This window comes from Mytilus edulis, chromosome 3, assembly GCF_963676685.1.
Source record: "Mytilus edulis chromosome 3, xbMytEdul2.2, whole genome shotgun sequence".
NCBI lineage: Eukaryota > Metazoa > Mollusca > Bivalvia > Mytilida > Mytilidae > Mytilus > Mytilus edulis.
This window is the reverse complement of record NC_092346.1, coordinates 68,695,089-68,720,101: the sequence shown is the minus strand read 5'-3', so window position 1 is coordinate 68,720,101 and position 25,013 is coordinate 68,695,089. Positions and strand designations below refer to the sequence as shown.

Sequence of the window (25,013 nt, the reverse complement as noted above, 5' to 3'; positions counted from 1 at the left end):
TGTGTCATTTTGGTCGCTTGTGGACAGTTGTCTCATTTGCAATCATACCACATCTTCTTTTTTATATATATAGACATTTGTTATGGTTGAAATCTCCCAAAATTTGCTGCATCTCATAATATTGTTGTCAGCACTACGTGCAAAATGACATGTAACCAACCAGTGAAGCGTGACCAATTTATCAATATCGATCAAACAATCAGTAAAAGTATAGTATATATTACTATACACAAAAATGCACTAGCATATATCACAATCCACCTTTGAAGAAAAAAAGATTGATCGCAATGAAAACTTTTTAAAACTACAATATTTTGTCAAAATAATATTGAATTAATGATACATTCTCTTAAGCTCATGAGTTTCTTCTTTTTACAGAGAAACAACTTGAAATCAGCAATTGCTTCTACTTATTTAATGAATTGTTTTATGAGTCTCTTATTTGACCATCAGAAATTCAATTGCTAAGATAATTAAGAATTCGATATATGGTGTTCCCAAGTACCAAGTATTATTGCAAATAATGATATCATTAATGCAGTCGGAAAACCCATTCAAATCTTTGAGAATTTAATGAATAAGATATTAAAGATACCAAAGAAACATTCAAAATCCGAAGATAAACTAACAACTCCTTTACAAAAAACGAGAAACCAAGATGAAATGACTAACAAGGCCACGAACCAAATCAAAAGACTGATGTCTCCGTAATGTGAAAGCATACCCATTTACATGATTTTATATTGTTAATAACCATTAACGAAACAAAATAGACTGTCATAGGAATTTTCAAATTATCTATTCAAAGGTCAAATGTATATGCAAATGTTGCCTTTCCGATATGATCCGTGCCATCATCAATCCTAAACATGAAATTTGAATATGGTATTGATTTTCCTGAAATGTGTAACGAACCTTTAAAGTTGGCAAATAAAATGACAAAGGATGCTTCATTCGCTAATACTTTGCTAAATTTACTAAATCATATCATTTTCTAGATTATAATCAATTTCTTTATTTAAGATATTAGGCTTTTATGGCATAACTCGATACGGGCGTTGATTCATCGTTTCAGATTCCCATTCATTTTACATCATCATAATCGTTAGTTGTTTTACTGTATGTGTCAGGAAACAAATCAACAGCATTGCAATTTACAATTGGTATAATTTTACATTAATTTTGTCTCTCATAATAGAGAATGATATTTTGATATGATATACATTTTTCTTGCATTGCCAATGAGTATTTTTGATTTAATTCTCGCCACTGTCAATGGTGTAAGACACAATACATACCTTTCAGTGCAATTACCAAGTGTCGGTAAAAAAAGGCATTACAATTTCACCTGGTTGAAAACTTCTTTTTCTTCCGTACTTATCATGCAAAACTTGAGTTTTACTTCAGTTTTCTTTGACATTTCAGAGGTTTTATAATTGTATTTTTGAATTAAGATACACGTTTTTTTGGTATCGTCTTATACCTTTCCACCAGCCCAGTAGTCAGCACTTTGGTGTTGACATGAATATCAATTATATGGTCATTTTATAAATTTCCTGTTAACAAAAGTATGAATTTTCGAAATACTAAGGATTTTCTTATCCCATGCATAGATTACCTTAGCCGTTTTTGGCAAAACATTTTGGAATTTTGGGTCCTCAATGCTTTTCAACTTTGTACTTGTTTGGTTTAATAACTTTTTTGATCTGAGCTCACTGATAAGTCTTATGTAAACGAAGCTACTTGCAAAAGTTTTGATTGGACAAAAATTAAAAGAAAAACCCGGGAAACCTTTCTATACAGAAATATGAAGATTTGGTATGATTGCCAATGAGACAACTCTTCATCCATTTATCAAATTGTAAAAATAAGCCATTTATAATAGGTCAAAGTACGGTCTTCCACACGGAGCCTTGGTTCACACCGAACAGCAAGCTATATAGGGCCCTAAAATGACTAGTGTAAAACCATTCAAACAGGAAAACCAACCGTATAATCTATATAAAAACGAGGAACAAGAAACACTTATTAACCGCATCAACAAACGACAACCACTGCACATCAGGTTCCTGACTAAGAACAGGTGCAAAAAAAAATGCAACGGGTTTAAACGTTTTAATAGGTAAAAACCTTCAACCTTACCTGAAAAAAAAGTGTAACATTTTTGCATCTTTAGATTCATAATTATATACACTTGAATTATATTGCTTAATACTCAACTACTTAATATCTTGTTGAAAAGTTCCAGACAAAGAATTTCAATCCTGATTTGATTGCATACTAGTAGTATAAGACCGCCCAACTTAAATGAAAAATTTGACCAGTGCATCACAAATACTAGAAGCTAAAATATTCCTAAAAAATATACCGTCCATATATCTGATTGATTCACACATTATAGTTAGCATAGAGACAATGACAGAGTATGTCTTTGTTAATGGGCTTAGATAGTCTATAATACTCGGCTACATTGTTAATAAATTGCTGACATTGTATGACTCACAGCAATAGTAACTCTGTGGTTAGGTTTCTAAATATTTGGAACACATGAAAGATCTACAATATCTAGCAACGTGATGTTTAAATTTTGGCTAACTGAAAGTTCCCTGAGAAGCTTATTTACACCTTAATACTTAACTCATCATAGCTACCAGACTCAAAATTGTGTATGCCTGACGCTAGTGTCGTATATTAGTGATAAAAATGTACGAAGTTAAAAAGCATTGAGGAACCATAATTACAAGAGGTCTTGACAAATACACTTAATACTATTATATTCCAGAGTTAGAAGATCCTAAGTATTTCGAAAAATTCAAAATTTTGTAAACGATCAATTTATTATTATGGCCACATCGATGAAAGTAAATGTCAAAACAGAATAGCTCTCTATTGGAAGTGTGATAACCAGACGTATGTGCTACACGACATAAACTTCAAAAGTTTTTAATAATCTTTATTTCTGATGTACAAAATGCAATGTTTTCAGGACATCATAATAGATAAGTAGTCAGAGTCAACTTCATAAATACAATATGGTCTTTACTTATAGAATATAGGTACTGGAGATGTTAATCTTTTTAATTATTTTACAGTTATTTTTCTCTGTACCCTTATTTTACTTTTGAGCGTATGCTCCTTGGCATGACTCGGTATGTATGCATCTACCGACGGGTGCCACATGTGGAGCATGATCTGCTTACCCTTCCGGAGCAACTGTGATCACCACAAGTTTTTGGTGGGGTTCTTGTTGCTTAGTCTTTAGTTTTACTATGTTGTGTCTTCTGTACTATTATTTGTACTATTATTTGTACTATTATTTGTCTGTTTGTCTTTTTATTTTTAACCATGGCGTTGTGTTGTCAGTTTATTTTCTATATATGAGTTTGACTCTCCCTCTGGTATCTTTCGTCCCTCTTTTTGCACCGAGTACCCAAATTGCACCTATTTAGAAAAATTGCAGCTGAAATCTTACAAGATTTCATAGAGACTAAACAATTTGTATTTTTATAATTTGATACTATGCACGTCTTTCAACATAGGTAAAAATATTTAGATATTCACAAAACGTTTACAGTATTTATCAACAGATGAGGTGTTTACTAAAAAAGCAAAATGTACGGAAACGTGGCCATGCGACACCATCAAAACGTCATCTGTTTAAAATTAGCAAATACAATTACTTACAAGTATTTCTTAAATAATGAAGAGTAAGCATGGACTAATATCCAATTGTTCGAAATATTTGAAGAAACAAAAGCTCTGTTATAAGACTGGTTTGGAGGTCAGTGCAGACCAATTTTTCTATGATTCCATATGAATTCAAAATTAAATTGGTGAAACCATATAGTAAATAATAATACATCTACATAATAAATACACAATGAAAACTTTTGTCTGAAGCATAAATAAAATTAGGTTAAAAAACTGTCAAAATACGTGGAATTTGGGTACCCTCACGTTAGCTTTCGGATTTTTGGCTTTAGGCGCTTCCAGTTTAAACATTTTTTATTGATAAAAATTACAAGAATAAAGTATTACAATGTTCAAATATGGGATTCAGAAACAAGTTTGGAAAAACTTTTTTTAGTGTTGTATTCATCTTATTTACCTATGTATTTATATTTTGATTTGTACTGTATCGAAAAAGTACATAATTACTATAATGTATGTACTATCAACAACAAAATCATTTCGTTTGCGTCTTTGACATATTAACAATAACTACGACTTTGCGATTGACGACGTATCATGTGTTTTTTGTTTGCCTTTTATTTGTAATTTCATGCGTTGAAGCATAATCTATCGGCTATAAATGTCAAAAATTTCAATAGGATGCTAAGAAAAATTGATTTGAATATCAATTTGAATGCAGTTTTTAAGCTCCGCAATTATATGCTGTATTAAAGTCTCATAATTATATCACTGTTTTTTTTTTAAATTCTGTACCATCTTTCAAACTAACGTTCTTTTTCTCTTTCAAATACTACACAAGTTTCGGAATATTATTTTTTACTTTCTCTTAGTTGTTTCTGGAAGACCTCTGTTCTTCTCTAACTGGTTCAAAGAGTTTCTAAATCGACTACTACATAAGATCTATCTCCCACTGTAAAGTTCTTATAATTTTCTCTGGCTTTGCAAACATATATGTTTGTTTTTTTATGAGTTTTTGTAAAAGAAGAGACAATGAGCCAAAAAATATATGTGAACTGCAGAATAAAATCTTGTTATCTGATGTCAGTGATTATGGTACATTTTGATGTTATTCCATTTATTTGATTTGTTCACTTGGTTAATGTTACTGCTTGTACTTTATTTATTGTGTTCCCTTTCCTTTTGCATTTTTAATTCTTTTAAATTGAATTTTCTTTTTCACGAACGTTCTCTTTCAGTTATCAATTTTGGTTGACTTCCTATCTTCCTGAAAACTTGATTATTGTTCTCTTCCTTTTTTGTATTTTTTTCTCTTTGAAATTCAATAATCGCATGTTAAGTTGATACTCTTGATTTTTTCAATTTAACATGATACGAGCTAAAATTTTAAACCACTTTCAAAGCGAACTCCGGCATTATGTCTCCTTCTACCAAACACTCAGATAAATCTCATTCTGATATGTTACATAACAATCTATATGTCTTTATTAACTGTATACTTTTAGTAGTTTGTTGATCCTTTATAATCCAAGTTTGTTATATCCAATAGTATTATTATATATCACCAACAGATTGTCAACTGATGATAATTCTTATATCATTTGCATATCTATAAATACTTGAATTGGATTGGTCAAGTAGAGTTTTTCTCATGGTTTACACTTCGATAAACCATGTTTCCGAAACTACTTTTGTAATCTATTCATGCGCGATACACATTCTTGCAGGGATACTTGAATTCTCTGCAAGTTGAGATTATAAAACAATTGCATAACAGTTGTTTATATTATAATGCATATATAACCAAAAGAAAAGAAATAAAATAAATGCACTAAAGCTTCGAAAATAAATAAAAATAAAATTTAAATAAAATTCCGGGAAATTTCACGAATGATTTGACGAACTCACGTCATGGCGAAATACGACGTCATACGATTGAAAACTTTCAGACGGAAGATTATTTCGTTACTTGTACGCTTCAAATTCGGATAGTTTCTAATTAAAATGAAGTTCTTGAGGTAGGTGCTAGTTCACTTTAGATTCTGTTGCATTTATCAAACATTTAAGTTTTTATAGAAAGTCAAGATGGCGGCGTACTCCTTAGTTACGACATGCCATTGTGCTTCTGATGGTACATGTAGTAGCCATCAAAGTAATAATGTAAATTAATAATCGCGTATGTTTGGCCGAAGAATTATAAGGATTAAACACATTTTTTCTAGAGGTTATTGATGTGTAAACCGGGTCTCTAACTCACAAACTTGACATAAAGGAAGGACTTTTATTCAGTTTGTGAGTTAACCGCCCCGGTTTACACATCAATAACCTCTAGAAAAAATGTGTTTAATCCTATAATGTTTTCCGCCAATAATGGTTAAATCCAACAGATCATTTTTTCAAAGCAATTATATCCAATGATGAACATATCGATCCAATCCACACAGTAATACCACAGAAGGAGTAATATATTCAAAACTGGAATAGATGATGTTCTCTAAGTGTCACTGTTTGTACTAAGCAAAATCAGAGTGTTCTAGAATTTTGATTTAAAATAATCTTGAAATATTTACAGATGCTTTTACTGCGTTTTCTTCTTACGTTGCATATGTTACTTCTGTCATCTTCGCAAATAGTTGTTCATCTTTTTTCTTTTCTCTCTTTTCTTCATTAATATACTGGTAATGTTTCTGTCCAACTCTGTTGTAGTCTGTTTATCTGTAATTTTAGAATACTTTATATTTCTACAGAACATTTATTTTGTTTAAATCAGTAACTGCATTACTATTTGAGGGTATTTTGATTTTGTCTTTTGTATTTGTGCTCACTACTCATCTGATGAGTCAATCCCTTCGGTTACCAATCAAATAACAGTGTTTTAGTGAAGGGGGACTGACTGACGAGCGTCCACAAACATTTAGCACGTCATATTATTTTTACCATTTTAAAACGAGGATCACGTATTACAGTGTTAATCATTGGACATTATCTCCCATAGTTAGCTACCTTTATTGTTTGTAGTATTCAATTTTATAGAATGTTTTGTTTTCAGAGATTTCTTGGTTCGAGCGTCGTCAATTTGATTTGTGTGGTCGAACATCTGATATCGTTCATGGGTTTTTCATTTCATGAAAAGGTATTTTGATAAGTGTTTATTACACGTAGGTTTATTGACGGTATTCTTTCACTCAATATTCGTTTTTCATACTATATGATTTTTTTTCTTTCAAATTTGACCCTGATGAACAACTCCGAGAAGGATTGTAGATGATTGACAACAAATAGGATATTTTAATACTTTTGTCTATCCCAACTAGTAAGAACAAAAATACCATTCAATAGTGTTTACGGTCTTCGGTTGATGTGCTATATAAATATGATACTACAGAAATACAAGTTACTAGTACTTAAATTAATTGGTCTCTGCAAACACGTGTTTCGAAAGTATGTTTCTCAGAATTTAATAATGATCTATTCAAGAAATCTTAATGTTGAAGACTAATAAATCCTATATATTGACACATAAAGAAATATTTTTTTTAAATAGGCAGTGATATTTTATTGAAATGAAAACTAAACAAGATTTTATAAACATTAATTGCCTTGCGTTTGCATATCAATTTTAATACAGCAGATACCAACTTTCAAAATGTATGTGTCTTGAGTGAAGCATAAGGCCTTTACATATGTTTGAAATTACAAATCCTATACAAACTTTGAAAAGCATATTTCACCAGAACGAACCAAACGTATAGCGAAACCAGGAAAAGGAATCAGAGCTGATATGTCACTATATATCAATTGACATTACTACCGGGTTTTATGGCATTCTTTTGTTACAGGAACCCGTAAATTGAAAACAATTTCTTTCCGGCTCATGCCTGTATGAGGTATCTTAAAACGCATACCTCAATATTCAAGAATGTTTCCTACGCTGTCTTTTAAGTGAAGCACAAGGCCTTATGTTTGATCGTTCAAAGCCTAATAAAAACTTTGAATATCAAGTTTAACCGAAAAAAACAAAACGTATAACGAAACCAGGAAAAGGAATTAGAGCTGATATGTCATAAAATATCAATTGAAACCGTCCATGCATTGCTACCGGGTTCTTATAGCCTTCTCTTGTTACAGGAACCCGTAAGTTTTAAACAATTTCTTTCCGGCTCATGCATATATGAGGTATCTTAAAATGCATACTTCAAATATAAGGATTTTTGCTTCTCTTTTAAATTTTTTTTTTTTAAAAGACTGTTATATATTGATATTATATATTTAACGGAACTAAATAAAAGACAAAACAAAATGCAATGAGAGAGAGAGAGAGAGAAAGACGGACAGACAGGGAGATAGATATTACTTCTACTACTAGGGGATGTTTTATGACATTGACTTACTATAAAGTCTTTGCACGATCTGCCTTAGGGCGTATTGTGAGCAATTAAATATTGTCACAGTTCGTCGGAAAGGAGACCGCTATTTTGGTTATGCGTATGTTGTTTTATTGTTTTTACTTTTTTCGATCGTCTTCACAACGGCTATTTCCCAGGCCAGATATATCGGGTGGGTAACCCGCCAACCACGATGATGAAGTACCAGTCTATAAGTGTAAGGAAAAAATAATAATGATGACAGCAAGAGTTATCAGGACCTATGTCGTGAAAAATTGTAATGGTGGTCCATTATTATCTAACATCACTACAGGGATACATGCCTTCAGAAATCAGACGGTATAGCATTCCCCGATCCATAATGGGTTTAGGAGTGTATGCTGACACTGACATTTACATCTATACATTATGCAGACTATAAAACGTTGATTGGTTTCTGTCAATATAAATAATATGTCGTTTAGCCATCGATCAATTGGCCAACATTGTAGATTGCGGGTACAGTGGAACTGAAAAAACACGTCCGTTCGTCTGTAATGACTGAGACATGACTTCCTTTACTATTTCCTGGAAAGACTTAACACGCGGATAAGAAAGGTGATCGAACCGAGGAGAGGTATATTGCTTTATATGAACAATAATGAATACATAAAAAAGTAATAAAATGATCACCTTTGTTGGTGTTCGCTTCCTGGTCAGGACTTTTAACCCTATTTCTCACTTTATATTAGGTTTTTATCAAGATTGATCCATTGAATGATTTGATAAGATTAGTGTGTACATGTTGTTTTTATGAAAATTAGATTTATACAAGACATGTTTAAATATTTGTAATTTAAGCAATATGTGTGTTACAAAATTATTGTCAATCTAAATCACAAAATGAATGAGGTTATCGCTTTCAAACACTACTAACGAAAATATTTTTTCGAAGTGCACATATGGTATATTAAATTAATATATAATAAGTTCGACATTTTGTATATTTTGTATCACGCTAGCAGTTTTAAATATAATACAGGATCAATTACATCAAGGCATATTAGAACTTTATCCTCAACCTCAAATTGTATAACTGGTAATAATTCCCATTTTGACATCGGTTTTATATATATATATGTTTTTTGTCCATGGATTTATGAGTTTTGAACAGCGGTATACTACTGTTGCCTTTATTTATATAAACTTTGAAAGGGACTCTGTTGTTGAACTGTCGTTTTGTAAAAATTACAGTTTACTCAGAAGCCAGTGATTCTGATATATGTGTTGCATTTTTACTGCAAATTGTGGAGGTGTATTTTAATTTATCTCACAATTTTCTATGGGCAAAGTTCACCTCGCAAAATAGTGACCTTCCGGTTCTATGAGTTCTATGAGTTCTGTCATTTTCGTTTTTGAGGGTCTTCAAAGTTTTAAGTACTTCAAATTTTTTGTGTTCGACGTATTTGATAAAAGATGAGGCTATCGGTTTATAATAAATAAATTCAGACAATGTCTTTAAATAAGAAGTAGAAAAAGTTGAGTTTGTATAAATGTGGACTAAAATCGCTTGCAAAATTAACCCCAAACACGGTCTAGCTGTTAACATATGAGCATTCAATTTATCTTTTAAACTCTTTCATGCGGCTGTAAACGAAAAACAGCTATCAAAAATAAAATAACAAAAATACTCCAACTAAAATTCAAAAACGAAAGTCTTTTTTCAAAAAGTTCAAACACATCTAATATTCTAAGGAATGCAAAACAACTGTAAAAAGCGTTTTCTCGTCGACAATAAAAAATCGAATTCTTAATATAAATAATGGTTAATAAATTGGCAGTCAGCTAATGTATGTATACTAGCTTAGTCCCGGTGTCCTATAATATAAGTTCAATTCAGGTATAGATAATAACTTCCAGGTATTTAGATAGGAAGTATTCCCGTTACTTTTAATAGAACCAGTTATATTTAACTTCCTTGATTATTTCCTAGGAAGACTTAACTCGCAGATAGGAAATTTAAATATCTACTAGATAATATTTGTTTTTAAAAATTACAGTTTTACTTGAATAAGTTAAAAATTATTAAAAACCTGTTCGATTGATTTTAAAAAGTTGCAAATTTTTCTTAACACTTTAGGTTTTTGCTTTTCCCCTTATATTGCAAACGCATGATTTTGTGGATTAACTATTGCAACTAATTCAAACAAAATCTTTAAAAGACGTATAATTTGAGGACGTGGACTTTGGGTTGGGGTTGGTCAACGTCGCAACAGCCATGAGGATCTTAGTTAAACACAGAGAAGAAAACCAATTTAGCAGTTTCAAAATCAAGAGGTAGGCTCAACTATTTGTTTTCTTATACCTGCATTCGCTAGACGTTTACAACATATGTATTTTATAGAGCTTTTTATTTGTGCACTATAATTATCTTATGCAATTTTTTAGCTATAATTGTATGATAAAATAATTTAATACACTATCACTGTTTCGAATTTTGAATATACATGTATCTCCATTGAATATGAAAAATATCCGTTAATCGCAGTATAAATAATAAACAACTTTATCTCAGCAAAAAAGAAACCCCAAGCAATAAATTAATACAACATATCATTTAATAAAAAATTTCAATGAGGCAAACAAATAATAATAAAGCGACAACGTAAAAAAAAAAAAAAAAATATATATATATAAATGTATGAACTCTTTTATGGGCGCTCATAAAAAATAATAACAACAAAAATACAACAAAAATAAATTACGACAGGTTCTGTCTTAAAGTTCCAGATATTTATTATTCAAAAGAGGGACGAAAAATACCAGAGGGACAGTCAAAAGTTATTTCAAAGAATTTCGATTACTTTTTCTATTCGTAATTTCATTCTATATTTCTAAATAGAATGCAGTTAGTAAGTCGTTCGTGTAATGAGCTTTTTGATTTTTCAATTTGCAAGGGGACTTTCCGTTCAGAATTATTCTAAGAGTTTGTTTTTTTTGTTATTTTACATTTTGCGTATATTGTAAAACGCTTTTAGGTAATCATAACTGTATGATTGAAGTTTACATGTACTTTTGAAAATGTACACAAAATATTGGCGTGATTTTCTTGATTTGACTCCAAGAAACGCAAAAACAAAAGTTTAAAATTTTCTGATTAATTTAGGTTATCAAAATTATAAAAAGACAGATAATAAAACGTAAGATGTTTCACAGATCCCTGTCTCGTCTTCAAATGCTGTTGCCTTCGTAGAATGTTATGTTGGCTGCACAAAAATAATACCAGCATCCTTATTAAAAGGAAAAGGAAAAAAAGGCGAAAATCAAACGTCATTTATGAAATAAAACAGTAAAACATTGGCCAGAGGGAAACACGAAGAAAAGAATAAGTTCGTTTTGATAAAAAAAATGAAAATGTCATCAACATTTGCCTTCAATCGGTATCGATAGTTTTACCTTGACGAATATTCTGTCGATGTTTCATAAAGTTCCATGAGTATTTGAAAATGTTATTGTTGTGTAAAACACTTTAACCAAAAACTGTATCTAAATGCTAAAAAATCAATCTTTATTCGGTAAAATACGGAAAAAAGAATAGAAAATTTAGCTTCAGGTCTCAGTCTCAGTGACGAAGTTTATGCACAAGTTTCGAAAAATCAATAACACAAGTAAAATGAAGTAATTTCTGTCCAAAAAACTTAAACCCAAGCGGTATTTAAATGTTACTGCAACAACATATCAATCAATCAGTTAAATAAGCAAAAGTAAAAAAATAAACCGAAACCGTTTTCAAAATGAAGCTGTGGAAGTCATTACTAATCTAATTCAAGTTACTGTCAAAATTCATATGTAGGTTTTAAAAGGTTATAAATGGTTTAAAAGCTTTCACCCCAGACTTTAATTACATGTTAACTATTAAAACAGAACCATTTAAAATTATTAAAATGCGGGAAAATGAAGCAAACTATTTCACATTTTGCTCTGTATTCTGGCTTTTCGTCATGGAGTAGATTCCTTCCAAGTGTCGTATAATTCGAAGATTGATTGATTGATTGTTGGTTGCTTTACGCCACATTAGCACAAAAAGGTTATATCGCGGCGATATAATTCGAAGAAGGTTTGACATAGTTATTAATGTCTGATTAAACCTTTTCCCACAGACTGGACGACGAAGACAAGACATAAGCCGTCGAGAATTGCTTTATCATGTCAAAACTATCGTCACAAGAGAGACAAACTTAAATATTTAAAGAGTGAATATTCAATTACCTGAAATGGTACTAAATTTACAATTTTACCAAACGTTCTGCAGCGCTTTAAGTAATGTTCTTTATTTTGTCAGTTGAAATAGAGCACAGGAGAATTTAAGTCTTAGTAGAACATTAAATAAGTAACACATGTTATAAATAAGAAAGAGTTTGTTTGTATTTACCAGCATAATTGAAATCGTGAAAGGACATAACAAATGTCATGCTCATTGTATTGACATTGAGTAAATTATAATGTACTGAAAAAACTGCTACATTCAATTGTATTACATTAATTTGTCTTCTTAATCAATTTCTGAGATTCTGAACATCGGTAAATTACTGGTACACAAATTTGTCAGAACTTTCTACGTTAGCATTGATGGTTACTGATAGTGTGACTAACAAATATTTAGTTGTCACATATGCTTATTTACTTACAATGTCCCCAGTTTTTGGTGGGTTCGTGTTGATCAGTCTTTAGTTTTCTATGTTGTACTCTTTTTCAGTTTTAGCAATGGCGTTTTCAGTTTATTTTCAATTTATGAGTTTGACTGTTCCTCTGGTATTTTTCGCCCCTTTTCTATTACTTACAATTTTAGCTCTAACTGTGTATTGTTGTGCGTTATGTATTAATTCCTCATGATAAATTCAACCATATGACAAGGTATATTTAACCTACAAAAACAAAAACAAAAGTCTTACAATTGTTTTTACTTATCATGTCAATTTACGGGCGATAGGAATATATATATGCGTTTTGTAGTGGGATTTCTTCCCTTGCATATTAGATTCTTGGTTGCATTTGACGCGTAACTTCCTAACACATTCCTTTTGGTAATAAAAGAGGATTTCTAGCCTTCCATCCTGAGTATGTGCAGTAACAGTCATATTGGGGGAATAGTGACCGAATTGTTCTCTTGCATAGTAGATACTTGGACTGTCGCAATCGGTTGATATAGGCAAGTTATTTATTTGCTCAGTCGGCTAGAACGCTGACTTTTAACACAAATGTTCTGGAGGCGTTTTTTTTTATCATGCTATCCGGTTACTTGATTAATTCATTATTAATTTAGGGTCTTATATTGACATGTTGATATTTTTTGTGCGTTGTTTGTTTCTTTTTCTTGTTGTTCTCTTATTACAATATATCATATAGAACCACATTCGACATTAAGTATGAGGGACTACACTAAAAAATAACAATAGGTACTTTGATGCCGTAATTGTAGCATAGTATTTTCTCTACTTAATTAGAGGAAATCATGTCGTTCACTTTCTTGAATCTGTCTGCTTCTATTTATTACATGTCAAATCTTTAAAGAAACATCGGATAGAAAATAAGAATGCGTAAGATTTAGCAATATTTTTAGTAAAGTTTGGACGTTATAACTTATTACTTTCAAATTTACTTTTGCAGTTGATAAAGTTGTATTAAAGTTTACAACGTGAAAACTAAACGCTAAGTACTAGTATATTTTTTTGCTTTGTTTTGCTGAACAGTCTTACAAATAATGAAAATAAAATGTAAAGTAAAAATGTGTATAAATTGGTACGTATGAGAATACTATAACATATATAGTATGTTTAGTTGCAGTTTTTTTTATCAATAAAACAGTGCAAATGATAGATACAATGAAGGTAAATTTTAAGAGATCTGATTTAACATTTTGAAAGCTCACATTAAAAAATTGTATATTATTGTCGGCAGTTCAATGATTGAAGATTATCTCCTCTTTAAATAAAACGAACGTCTAGATACTTGACATATTTAAAGGGTTTGTATGCCCATATTTGTATTTTATTTATCAATAGTCCTAGAAATATTTCAGGCATGCGCATACTAAAGCAAGTAAAAACATTGCAACGGAGATCCCACTAAATAACTAGTAAAGATTTCTTTTTTTTATAAATCATATTAAAAAGTATTTCAGATTAATGTTCAAAATTGAAACAGTCATCTGAATGGTTTAGAAAGTCAATCAGGAAATCACACACTTATCCACTTTTGAAGAAGCCCAGGAAATACCTGTATAACTATATTTAAACAAAAAAATAGGGCAGGTTCTGGCCATTTGTGTTTGATAGTTTATGCAACCAAAAATGATTAAAAGGTAAGATGACTACAACATTTACACAATGTAAGACAATAGATGTCCCCTTTCTACCTTTTTGTTTATTTTCGGACAAAATAAAGTACTTTTTTTTGTGTGGATACAATATTTTCATGTTAATAGGAACATGTCTCTTTACTTGTCTATCTGTTAATGTTATATATAAGATATACATTTTAGTTTCAAATTAATTTGCAAGAATGAACTCTGGTGTAAAATTTAAATGTTGCGAGCCAGCCACCCAGACACACAATATTAACAAAAAATGCTTTGTTATTTAGAATGCCTAAAATAACACACCAATGAACCCAACAATTAAGGATGTTTTGCATTTTCTATCATAATAGAATTGGAGAATGGCCATGGAAACGCCCATGCAAGTATAAAAGAACTAATCGCACTAGATGTATTTAATTAAGTTATTGAAATGTTTACTACATGAAACCATTTTATTGATTTTCGTGTTATGATTCTTGTTGCATTTTATTTTATTTTATTTTATGGGGGGAGGACGCGACAGTTTTCAGACATACAATAACAGTTTAAGATGATATTACAACGGCATGTGAATGAGCATTACGTAATATGTTTAACATTTCAGTATAAAGGTATAGTCTAGCGATTTTAAATGAAAATAACACAAAGTATATTTCGTGCGTTTGAAGCGTTTTTATGGATTTATTTTCACCCGGATTTATTTGACTGTTACAAGTACGATACTTTTTTCTGTGTCGGAATCCTATACTTTCATCCATAAAAATCATTAAATACTTTCAAATAAAAGATAAAAACAGTTCACAAAAAGATCTAAAACACACGTGAGGTCAGTATTTGTATATGCTCCTTATCTATGGATTCCGATTGAGGCCTATTGACCCTGTTCCGAGGCTAGAATTCTGATCCTTTTCAATATACTTAAATTTTCCAGTGACATATTAAATTTCACACATTTTATCTCGTTGGCTCCAGTTTGCAAGACCTACATGTACCTATTGTATTGATTTTTATTTTGTCTTCTTCCTGAACATGCATAAAAAATTTGCAACTGGACGAAAAGCAAACAACAATTAATCATTATAATGAATATTGTTTGCAAAATATGTAATAGGTCATTTTTAAATTTTCAAATTTTTTGGATTTCACTACAGATTGCAGTTTCAAAAACCTCTCGCTGGGTAATTTGTTGTTTTGTGTATTAGTAGCGTTAAAACGATATATGTGGAACAAAAATAAACATTTACTGTTATCATTGAAAAAGATGGTTTGACGTCTACGTTTTTTTTTCATAACATTATATTTTAAAAGTCTCGTTTCTAATAGTTGTTTTTAAATAAGCGCATCATTTTTAACAATTTTGGTATCCTCATGTTCCTGATTTTCTTTATTAAATATCAAAGATGTAAGGCGTAAATATGTTTTCGACAATTATTTAATAAGAAATATGGTTTATGGTATTTGGGGATTTAATAAAGTTGCAGTTAAATATTCTTAACATACTCCACCATGAATTCGATCACGTAATGACAGAGGCGTATAACTGTGTCGTCAGTTTAGTGATAAAGGATTATATTTCTTTAAAATAAAATCTACGTCATTGTGTAAAACACATTTAAAGGGTATGTATTTATAACCAAAAGTGTATACTATTACAATGTAGTCCTGGAAATATCTGACACATGCGCACATCAAAACATACATAAATATTGGGAAAAAGGTATAATTTTAAAAACTGTTAGAAAAACTAGTATTTTATTATCATTTTTAAAAATGAATAGCAAGCGGAATGTTTAAAATGTTTGTCAGGAAATCACTTACATTTTGAAAAACTCCAGAATTACCTGTTACTAAATTTAAACATAAATTGCGCAGCTGACTGTCATTTATGTTGATAAAACAGTGGTTAGAAGGTAGGAAGAATTGAACGTTTATAAAACGGAACATAATAAATGTCGTCATCTGAATGCTTAATATTAACAAGATTCTGATATATTTTGTTATATCATTACTGATGAGTCTTTTGTAGACGAAACGCGCGTCTAGTGCAAAAACGAAATTTCTAACCTGGTATTTATGATGAGTTTATTTAGTCTGATTCTCGATGAGTTTTAAATAAGACTTATATTTTGGTCCCTAAAAAAACCCACTCGATATGACTTTTGCGTATGTTCTTGAATATAATTTATTTAGTAGTCCTGGCTTTGAGTATTGAATTAAAATAGATAAAGAGTATTCACAGACGAAACTTCAATCACACAACAGATCTAAATAAAAAAGTTATCAAAGGTACCAGGATTATAATTTAGTACGCCAGACGCGCGTTTCGTCTACATAAGACTCATCATTGACGCTCATATTAAAATATTTATAAAGCCAAACATGTACAAAGTTGAAAAATTTCAAAATGTTGTGTCAAATACGGCTAAGGTGATCTATACCTAGGATAAGAAAATCCTTAGTTTTTCGAAAAATTTAAAGTTTTGTAAACAGGAAATTTATAAAAAAAAAAATGACCACATTATTGATATTCATGTCAACACCGAAGTGTTGACTACTGGTCTGGTGATACCCTCGGGGACGAAACGTCCACCAGCAGTGGCATCGACACAGTGGTGTAAAAAGTTATCAAAGGTACCAGGATTATAGTTTAGTACGCCAGACGCGCGATTCGTCTACATAAGACTCATCAGTGACGCTCATATCAAAATATTTATAAAGCCAAACATGTACAAAGTTGAAGAGCATTGCGAATTCAAAATTCCAAAATGTTGTGCAAAATACGGCTAAGGTGATCTATGTCTGGGATAAGAAAATCCTTAGTTTTTCGAAAAATTTAAAGTTTTGTAAACAGGAAATTTATAAAAATGACCACATTATTGATATTCATGTCAACACCGAAGTGTTGACTACTGGGCTGGTGATACCCTCGGGGACGAAACATCCACCAGCAGTGGCATCGACCCAGTGGTGTAAAAAGTTATCAAAGGTACCAGGAGTATTATTTAGTACGCCAGACGATACATTATTTTTAAGATGACACACTCAATATTTACAACCTTTTACTTAAAGCTATTTTTCGAAATAATTGTAATGCAATATTTGTAATCTACTATACCTTTCTTTCGGAGCATCTGAGATCACTCCCAGTTTTTGTTTGGGTTCTTTTGTTTTCTATGTTTTGTCTTGTGTACTATTTTTTGTCAGTTTGTCTTTTTCTTTTTTAGCCATGGCCTTGTCAGTTTATTTTCTATCTATGAGTTTGAATGCCCCTCTGGTATCGTTCGTCTTTACTTCGATCTTGTAATGCAATTTATGTGCGTTATAGTTAACCTTTACTCTTTCACTCATGAGAATCTTGTCTGCAGAATGACTGAAAATATGATATTATGAAATACTTTAAATATGAATAACAACATAATTTAAACAATGACTTTATCAGCTTTTCTCTTTTTCATGTGATTCAATTATCTTTTCAATTCTACTGAACAGTATTCTTACTATAACAATAAGTCACTCGCAAATGAAATAGCAACCATTAAACATAATCAAACTAGCATTCCACTCCGGAAAATGCCACTGTTTACAGATTGTGACGGCCTATGTTAGTTTGATGGTTTTAAGTGTACTTTAAAATTGTATTCCAAAAACGTCTTTCTTTGCACTAACATCTATATCTATATTATATATGTGGTTTGTATATTGTAATGTACTATTATAATATTAATAAAGTCTTGAGTGACTTGTGTTTGCTTGTACTGCATTCCTGTCACGTAATTTTATCATTTAAGAGGAATTTTTAACATTGCCATGTAAGCAGAAGGTTTGACGAGCCATTAAACTAGGTTCAACTCACCATTTATTTTTCTTATAATGTTTTCATTCCCTACACCAAATCAAGAATATGGAAGTTGATATCAAATAGTCCATTTCTATGTATATTCGCGTTTGTTTTTGTTGCAGTTAAGTGTTTCTGTTGTTCAGTTATTTTTCTCGTATAGTTCATGTGTTTTCCACGGTTTTAGTTTGTAACCCGGATTTGTTTTCGCTTAATCGATTTATGACTATTAAACAGCGGTTTACTTGGGTTGCCTTTATTTACTCTCAAAAGGTCAGTACATTGATAGTGGAATCTAAGAGGTTTTTTTTCGGTATACACGAATTTGACAGTTAATGCCATTTTGGTTGATTTGATACGCAATGGCTAAAATAGAAAATACCAACAGAGAAACAACAGTACACAAACACAACACAAAAATCTAAAAACTGAGCAACACGAACCCCACCAAAAACTAGGGATGATCACAGGTGCTCACAAAAGGTAAGCATATCCTGCTCCACATGTGTCACTCTTCATGTTGCTTAATAGTACGGTACAGTCGGGATTTATATAATACATTTGGACTCAACCCAGTTATAAAACCGCGTAATTTTTCTGAACCTGATATAGGTTACAACTCTTTGAAGTATAATTGACCTCACAATGATTAAGCGGTTCTGTTTATCTTACAATTTGTGAATTCACAAAGGTGTGGTCTTGGAATGATAGACACACAACGTATGTAAATAATTGACTACAAATATGTCATTTAACGTACATTACAAACTTAATTATGTCTAAATAAAAATATTTCTGATGGAAATTCATGAAGTTTTGTATTAGCCTAGACATATACGTATCCAACTTATAACTTAATATCCTTTACTATTTAGCATTGCACATATTCATTTATTTTCCTAATACATTGTAAAACATAGTTATCTATTTGAAAGTTTGCATAAGATTTTCTCTTAATTGTCAGACGGTTCTGGCAGATCTAAATATAGTTCGTTGGGCTTCTCGGGAATAATTTCGATGATTTGTTAAATGCTTTTAGTAAAAATGTTAATTATCGACTCCTAGTTATCGACTCCTAGCGATATTAAGAATTGAACGATGGACAGTTAGTGCGTGAATTTTTCTTGCTACCTGATTGGAAGATATTACGAGACGTGAATAATCAAAGTTTATTGATTGGTAAGAACAATCCAAACCTAGTAAATGTCCTTCGATCCCGTAGAGTATCGGATTTGTCCTCTCTATTTTAGCAATTATATTTTGCCTGGTCATTATTCATGCATATTCATGATATTGGTACAAAGGTAACTTTTATATATAAATAGTCGAATCTTCTGGAGTTATACTACTTCATAACGTGTGACCTCACGTGTGTGGTAACATTTGTTGATTGATGCACGTGGCTATTCTAGTAAATGAATTAATCTACAAAGCGAGAGCACTTTTCATTTTCATCAGCTAAGAGTCGACTCCTTGTTATTTCGCGTCAGCTTTATTTCATTCTTACCTGCAACTATGTCATTGATTTAGCGTCATCTTTTTCCTTTAACCATAACTAGTGTTTCATTATTGGTATATGTTTTACTAAAAAAAAAAGAAGTAAAAGATTACGTATAGCCGATAGGAAATGATTTGTTACCGAAATAAACTATAAATTCATCTATACTGTACGAAGTAATACAAGATACTCAGATAAAGTACACCAACGGAGTTCAAATAAATAATGCAGCCTTACACTTTTGAAACGTCACTCAGATTAATTCAAATGACTTTATTTTGACATTCTTATTTTTAATTTGATAAATCGAGATATTGTTTTTCTTTCAATTTTTGTCTTTCTACCATACACTTCTTTATCTTTAGAAATGTAGTTGTACTCGAAGACAAAGTTATATTTACATATGACACCCTATCCTGCTTTTTTGCACAAATTTTGAAACATAGATACAAATTTGTTCTTTGTCATGAAAAATATAATTTTGTGAAGGATCATACGAGTTCCCACAAAAAATATATTGAAGATAAAATCATCAAAATACTAGACTTGTTGAACATCAACAACATATTTTATGAGTTTTGGAGAATAATATTTCAGCAGACAATTGGTATTCCAATGGGTACTTATTGAGCACCAGTACAGATCGACTTATTTCTTTATTAATTTGGGGAAAATACAGACAGAACCCTCTCAAGGACATTTCTTAGTTAAAACGTAACGCCCGTGTATGTTCACATGATACGGACTTAATTGCCAAAGCTGCTCCAACTGAGTTATCGTCGCATTTAGACACTCTATTCGGTCATCATCACACACATTGGTTAACAGATACGATGTGTTGTTTTCTCAACTCACCAGTAACATGTTTTGGCGATCTTAGACACGTAGATACCAGTATAGTAGTCTTATCTGTAATTTTTACCGGTTGTGTCCTATTCCAGACTGTATCAATTTTATCGAGTGATGCATGCTTAGCAGGAAACGATATTCCTGCTGATGCACCCGGTATTTAGACATTTGAAGTTCGTACGATTTACTTTCTGTTTCCGTTTGCTACCTTGATTTCTTTCTTTCTAAAGAATTTACGATATTTAAACATCGGTGAATTACTGTCACTTTAAATACATTTTCAGGAACTGTCAGATTTAATATGTTTGCATGGGAATTTTATTTTGATTTCAGTATCTGGTGATTTAAGATTAATCTACATACCGACCGTGCAAGACCCTCTTGGGTAGTCAAGGTCGTTAAAAAAATCGTCGTCGCAACATGCACTAAAATATCTGGTTCAAGTTGACAAGTACAATGTACACACATTTACATTAATTCTTATTCAGATTGAAATGATTTATATATATTTTTTTTTATCTCATTATGAAACTTATGTTAAAATTCCCTTAGGTAATTGAAATTGACCTTATACAATTCCGGTTTTTCTTTGTACACCCTTTTTGATTACAGATCCCAAAACATTAGGCTTTATCATTCATACTTCATACTTTTTTTAATGTTGCAATAGACAAACTTAGTAGTTATCATTGGTACCAGGATTATAATTTAATACTCCAGACGCGCGTTTCGTCTACATAAAATTTATCAGTGACGCTAAGATCAAAATAGTTATAAAGCCAAACAAGTACAAACTTTAAGTTGAAGAGCATTGAGGACCCGAAATTCCTAAAAATTGTGCAAAATACTAAGGTAATCTATTCCTGGAATAATAAAAATCCTTAGTTTTTCGAAAAAATTTAAGTTTTGTCAACAGGAAATTTATTAAAATGACCATGTAATTGTTATTCATGTCAACACCGAAGTGCTGACTACTGGGCTGGTATTACCCTCGGGGACGAAACGTCCACCAGCAGTGGCATCGACCCCGTGGTGTAAATAGTTATCAAAGGTACCAGGATTATAATGAAACTTTAATCTAATGTACAAATAGGTGGCTATGATAATTTCATCTTTTACCAGTGTGGGTATTCTTCCTTAAAAGAATTGATAAACTTTAAACAGTTTTAAAGAAGAAAAAAATAGCTTCTTTCCTTCACAAAATGTTTGAATTCTGGGTAATTGAAAAATATTTCTATAGAGGCACCGAAGTATTCTGGTGTAAAATGTACATACTTTATAGATAATATGCAATAGCACTTGATTACAAAAATCATGAATGAATTGAAATGCTTTATCTCTTTAAAGACAGGCAAATTCAATTTCACTTGTAGAGAGAATATTTCATTTGAATCAAACATTTTTTTACAGATTTTTATATATTAATAAAACTTATTTTCCGTATTTTATTCTAATCATATGTTGTAAGTCATGTTTTCGTTTAAAATATATTTAAATTAAAACAAATGTTTTGTCCCTACTTAAATGCTAAAATTTTCTAAATTCCTTGATTTCGATATAGGTCAAATAGAGAAGACTCTCCTAATCTCCTAATAATTATTGGAATGGTCAAATTGTACATTTAAGAAATGATTTCATTATTAAATAAAACCATTAAATGGTGTCTGCATTATCCTGTGAATTCATTAGGCAATATTGACGAGGATCATACATACTATTATGGTAAAATCAGACTGCAAACTAGAAGAGATTGAAAAAAGAATAGGAATAATTCAAGCAAAAGTTCTCCGGAAACATTATAAAATAAGAAATTTCCAATCGAAAATGAAGTCTTTATTCTATCTCCGCTCATGTTAATATAAAACTAAATTTAAGTCGTTGTAATTCAAGTGATCTAACATTTGAGAACCCATGAAAAATCACACAAATCAATAAACCAATAAACAGCAGTACAAATTGATAATAATTTCAAAGAATAAAACTGTATGTAATATTATTGAAAATACTGATAAAATATGGTTGTTAGATACAGAAATTAATCTTGTCTTGCTCTTCAGTTCCTTCATTTTTTCGCCTTTTTCAACTTTTTTGTTTCTGGCCTTACTCAAAGCGAATTAAATTCATCATATATATAGCAGGATTAAGATTTTGTACGCGCGTTTTGTCTAAGAAATATTCAACTTTAAATTCACCAGAGAAATCAAATGATAAAGTGATAGAAATATGAAAGAAAATGAATTCTCAGCTCAGTAATTAGTTGTATATAAATATAAATGCATGGCGCACTGATTTTATGAATAAGTTATTTTTTTTTAGTCCGGCTACAATCATTGGATTATTGGGCCTTTAATTAAGTATCGGGTTTGACTCGGGAGTCACTGATCAGTGCTTTCTAGAGAAAACGCGGGTCTGGAGTACAAAATCATAAGCCTGATATCTTTGATTATGTTTTTCAGGGATACATATTCGAAGTCGCCAGCTTACTTTGTGCATTTGACAAACATAAATTATATGATCTTATTTTCCTAGTTATCATTTAAGAAAGTAATTGCGACGTTAGTTACCGGCTTGTACTAAAATTAGAAACTTTGACATACTGCTCCAGGGCAACTCTTGTTCAATTTACGTAACGTTGTTTTATACACGTGTTCTCCTTATATAAGTTTCATTCTTTTTTTAAACAAAAAAATTAGCGCTTTTAAGGCTACGAAAATAAAAATGCAGATTATGGGAACTTACTGCATGTCGATGTCAAAGCAAAAAAATACAGGTACGTTGAAAATGTTACGCAAACAATATTCACGTGTCTTGTTTATATTAAAAGGTCATGGTAGTTTTCTAGGACTAGTGTCAACAAAGGACATCGTGACACTAAATCTCTTAGAATTCGAATGTATCACAAATATGGTAACACTTTTTATATCAAATAACTTAATATGGAAATATAGAATAAATATATTTTCGGGGAAACCTGATGATTCTTTGGGATTAAGAAAGGTAAGATTTCAATAATTTTCATTTGAAATTGGTAAATATATATATGCATTAAACTGATTTAAAAATTAACAATATAAATTGCAATCAATTTTATTCAATCCTTAAGGTTGCTGCTGTTTCCCTAAGTCTTCTGGCCGCACACTTTTATGGTGCTGTGTTATTTGGATATTAAAGACCTCTATTATATTCTTGATCAACTAACAGAGTGGAAAATAAATGACTTGAAGTTTGCTGTTTCAACACTTTCTTCAATTTAGAAAATTTTGATATTGATATCATCCAATAGTATCCGCTGTGTTAATAACGATGACTTTTGTATTTAAGTGGGATTTCTGAGTTACGCTCCCAAGCAGGTAGATTTGTTAAAAAAAAATCATTCGCAATCAGTGATTTTTTTTCTTCTTCATAAATTAGAAAAGGTACCCGTTTGAAACTGGTGCGTTTTTATAAAGCTAATAAAAATCGTTAATATTATTCAAATTTTATCATTGTTCAAACAACTCAGTTTAGAACTCGGAAAAGTACAAATTCAAAGATGCATAGTTTCAATTTACCTTTAAATATATAAATAGATAAAACAATACCAGTCAGTTTTCATTAGAGTAAGTCATTCAACCCAACCTTGTACTTTATAAAATAAACAATAGACAATTAAAAGACAAGTTTTGCAATATCTAAGGTCACAGTAAATGTGTCACAGATTGTGGGTAAAGTATTTTACATACAACTTTGATTCATTAAACTGAAGCTGAAAATCGGGAAAAAAATTATGCATATATTTCTTTTTTTTTAAATATTAATGAACAAATTCTTAAAAAAAGAAAAAAAGAGAACATTTGTAAAGAAATTTATTGAAGAATACAGTAGTAATTATATAAATTTTTCTTTGAATAATTTTACCCCTCATAAGAAATCCATTTTATGTACTTTGTGTTCAAATGTTCACCAATTTTGAATGAATTCATTCAGTAATATTTCAGAAAATAAGAGCGATAGATGCGTTCTTTTATCGATTTTTGGGGTTGAAGTTCGATAAGCACTGTATTTCTAACTGCTTTGAACGAAACTGAAACTAAATAAGATAAGGAGGAAGTTGAAAAAAATAAACAAATCAACTATGAAGGAATGGCTGTGATTGATTAATTTACAACATGTATTTATTCATGTCCAAAATAAGGGGATTTTAGTGACTGTCATACACGTGAGAGGTTTAGCTTACTATAAAACCAGTAACCAGGTTTTAATCCACCATTTACTATATAAGGAAATGCATTTACCCATTCAGGAAAACGACAGTTGTTTTCCATTTGTTTGATGTGTTTGAGCATTTTATTTTGCCATTCGATAACGGACTTTCGGTTTTGAATTTTCCTTGGAGTTCGGTAATATTTCTATTTTACTTTTTCTTTTTTTGCAAGTTTGGTGTAACAGTTTCAAGTCAAATGTATTCATATTTTTCAA

The 25,013-nt window shown here is 30.9% G+C and overlaps 1 protein-coding gene and 1 long non-coding RNA gene across 10 annotated transcripts in view; one reads left to right on the top strand and one right to left on the bottom strand.

Annotated features, from left to right (window-relative positions):
* Window positions 1-2,937: 2,937 nt before the first annotated feature.
* Window positions 2,938-25,013, bottom strand: part of LOC139517242 (uncharacterized) — a 94,375-nt gene continuing 72,299 nt past the window's right edge. For 5 of the 7 annotated variants that reach the window (XR_011663119.1, XR_011663116.1, XR_011663118.1 and 2 more), the window contains 4 exons: window positions 19,716-19,792; window positions 17,489-17,743; window positions 12,857-12,940; window positions 6,292-6,366 (listed from right to left, as the gene is read on the bottom strand). This is a non-coding gene — a long non-coding RNA (uncharacterized lncRNA). Of the gene's footprint in view, window positions 5,394-6,221; window positions 6,367-12,703; window positions 12,941-17,488; window positions 17,744-19,715; window positions 19,793-25,013 lie in introns of those variants that run through there. The other 2 variants (XR_011663120.1, XR_011663114.1) reach the window with 2 other exon arrangements.
* LOC139517241 (zinc finger protein 32-like) overlaps window positions 9,996-25,013 on the top strand; it is a 66,883-nt gene continuing 51,865 nt past the window's right edge. The window contains exon 1 of one of the 3 annotated variants that reach the window (XM_071308071.1): window positions 9,996-10,352. In XM_071308071.1, the coding sequence (XP_071164172.1) occupies window positions 10,294-10,352 (59 nt within the window). In that variant the 5' untranslated portion in view covers window positions 9,996-10,293. Of the gene's footprint in view, window positions 10,353-14,273; window positions 14,377-16,142; window positions 16,284-25,013 lie in introns of those variants that run through there. The other 2 variants (XM_071308073.1, XM_071308074.1) reach the window with 2 other exon arrangements.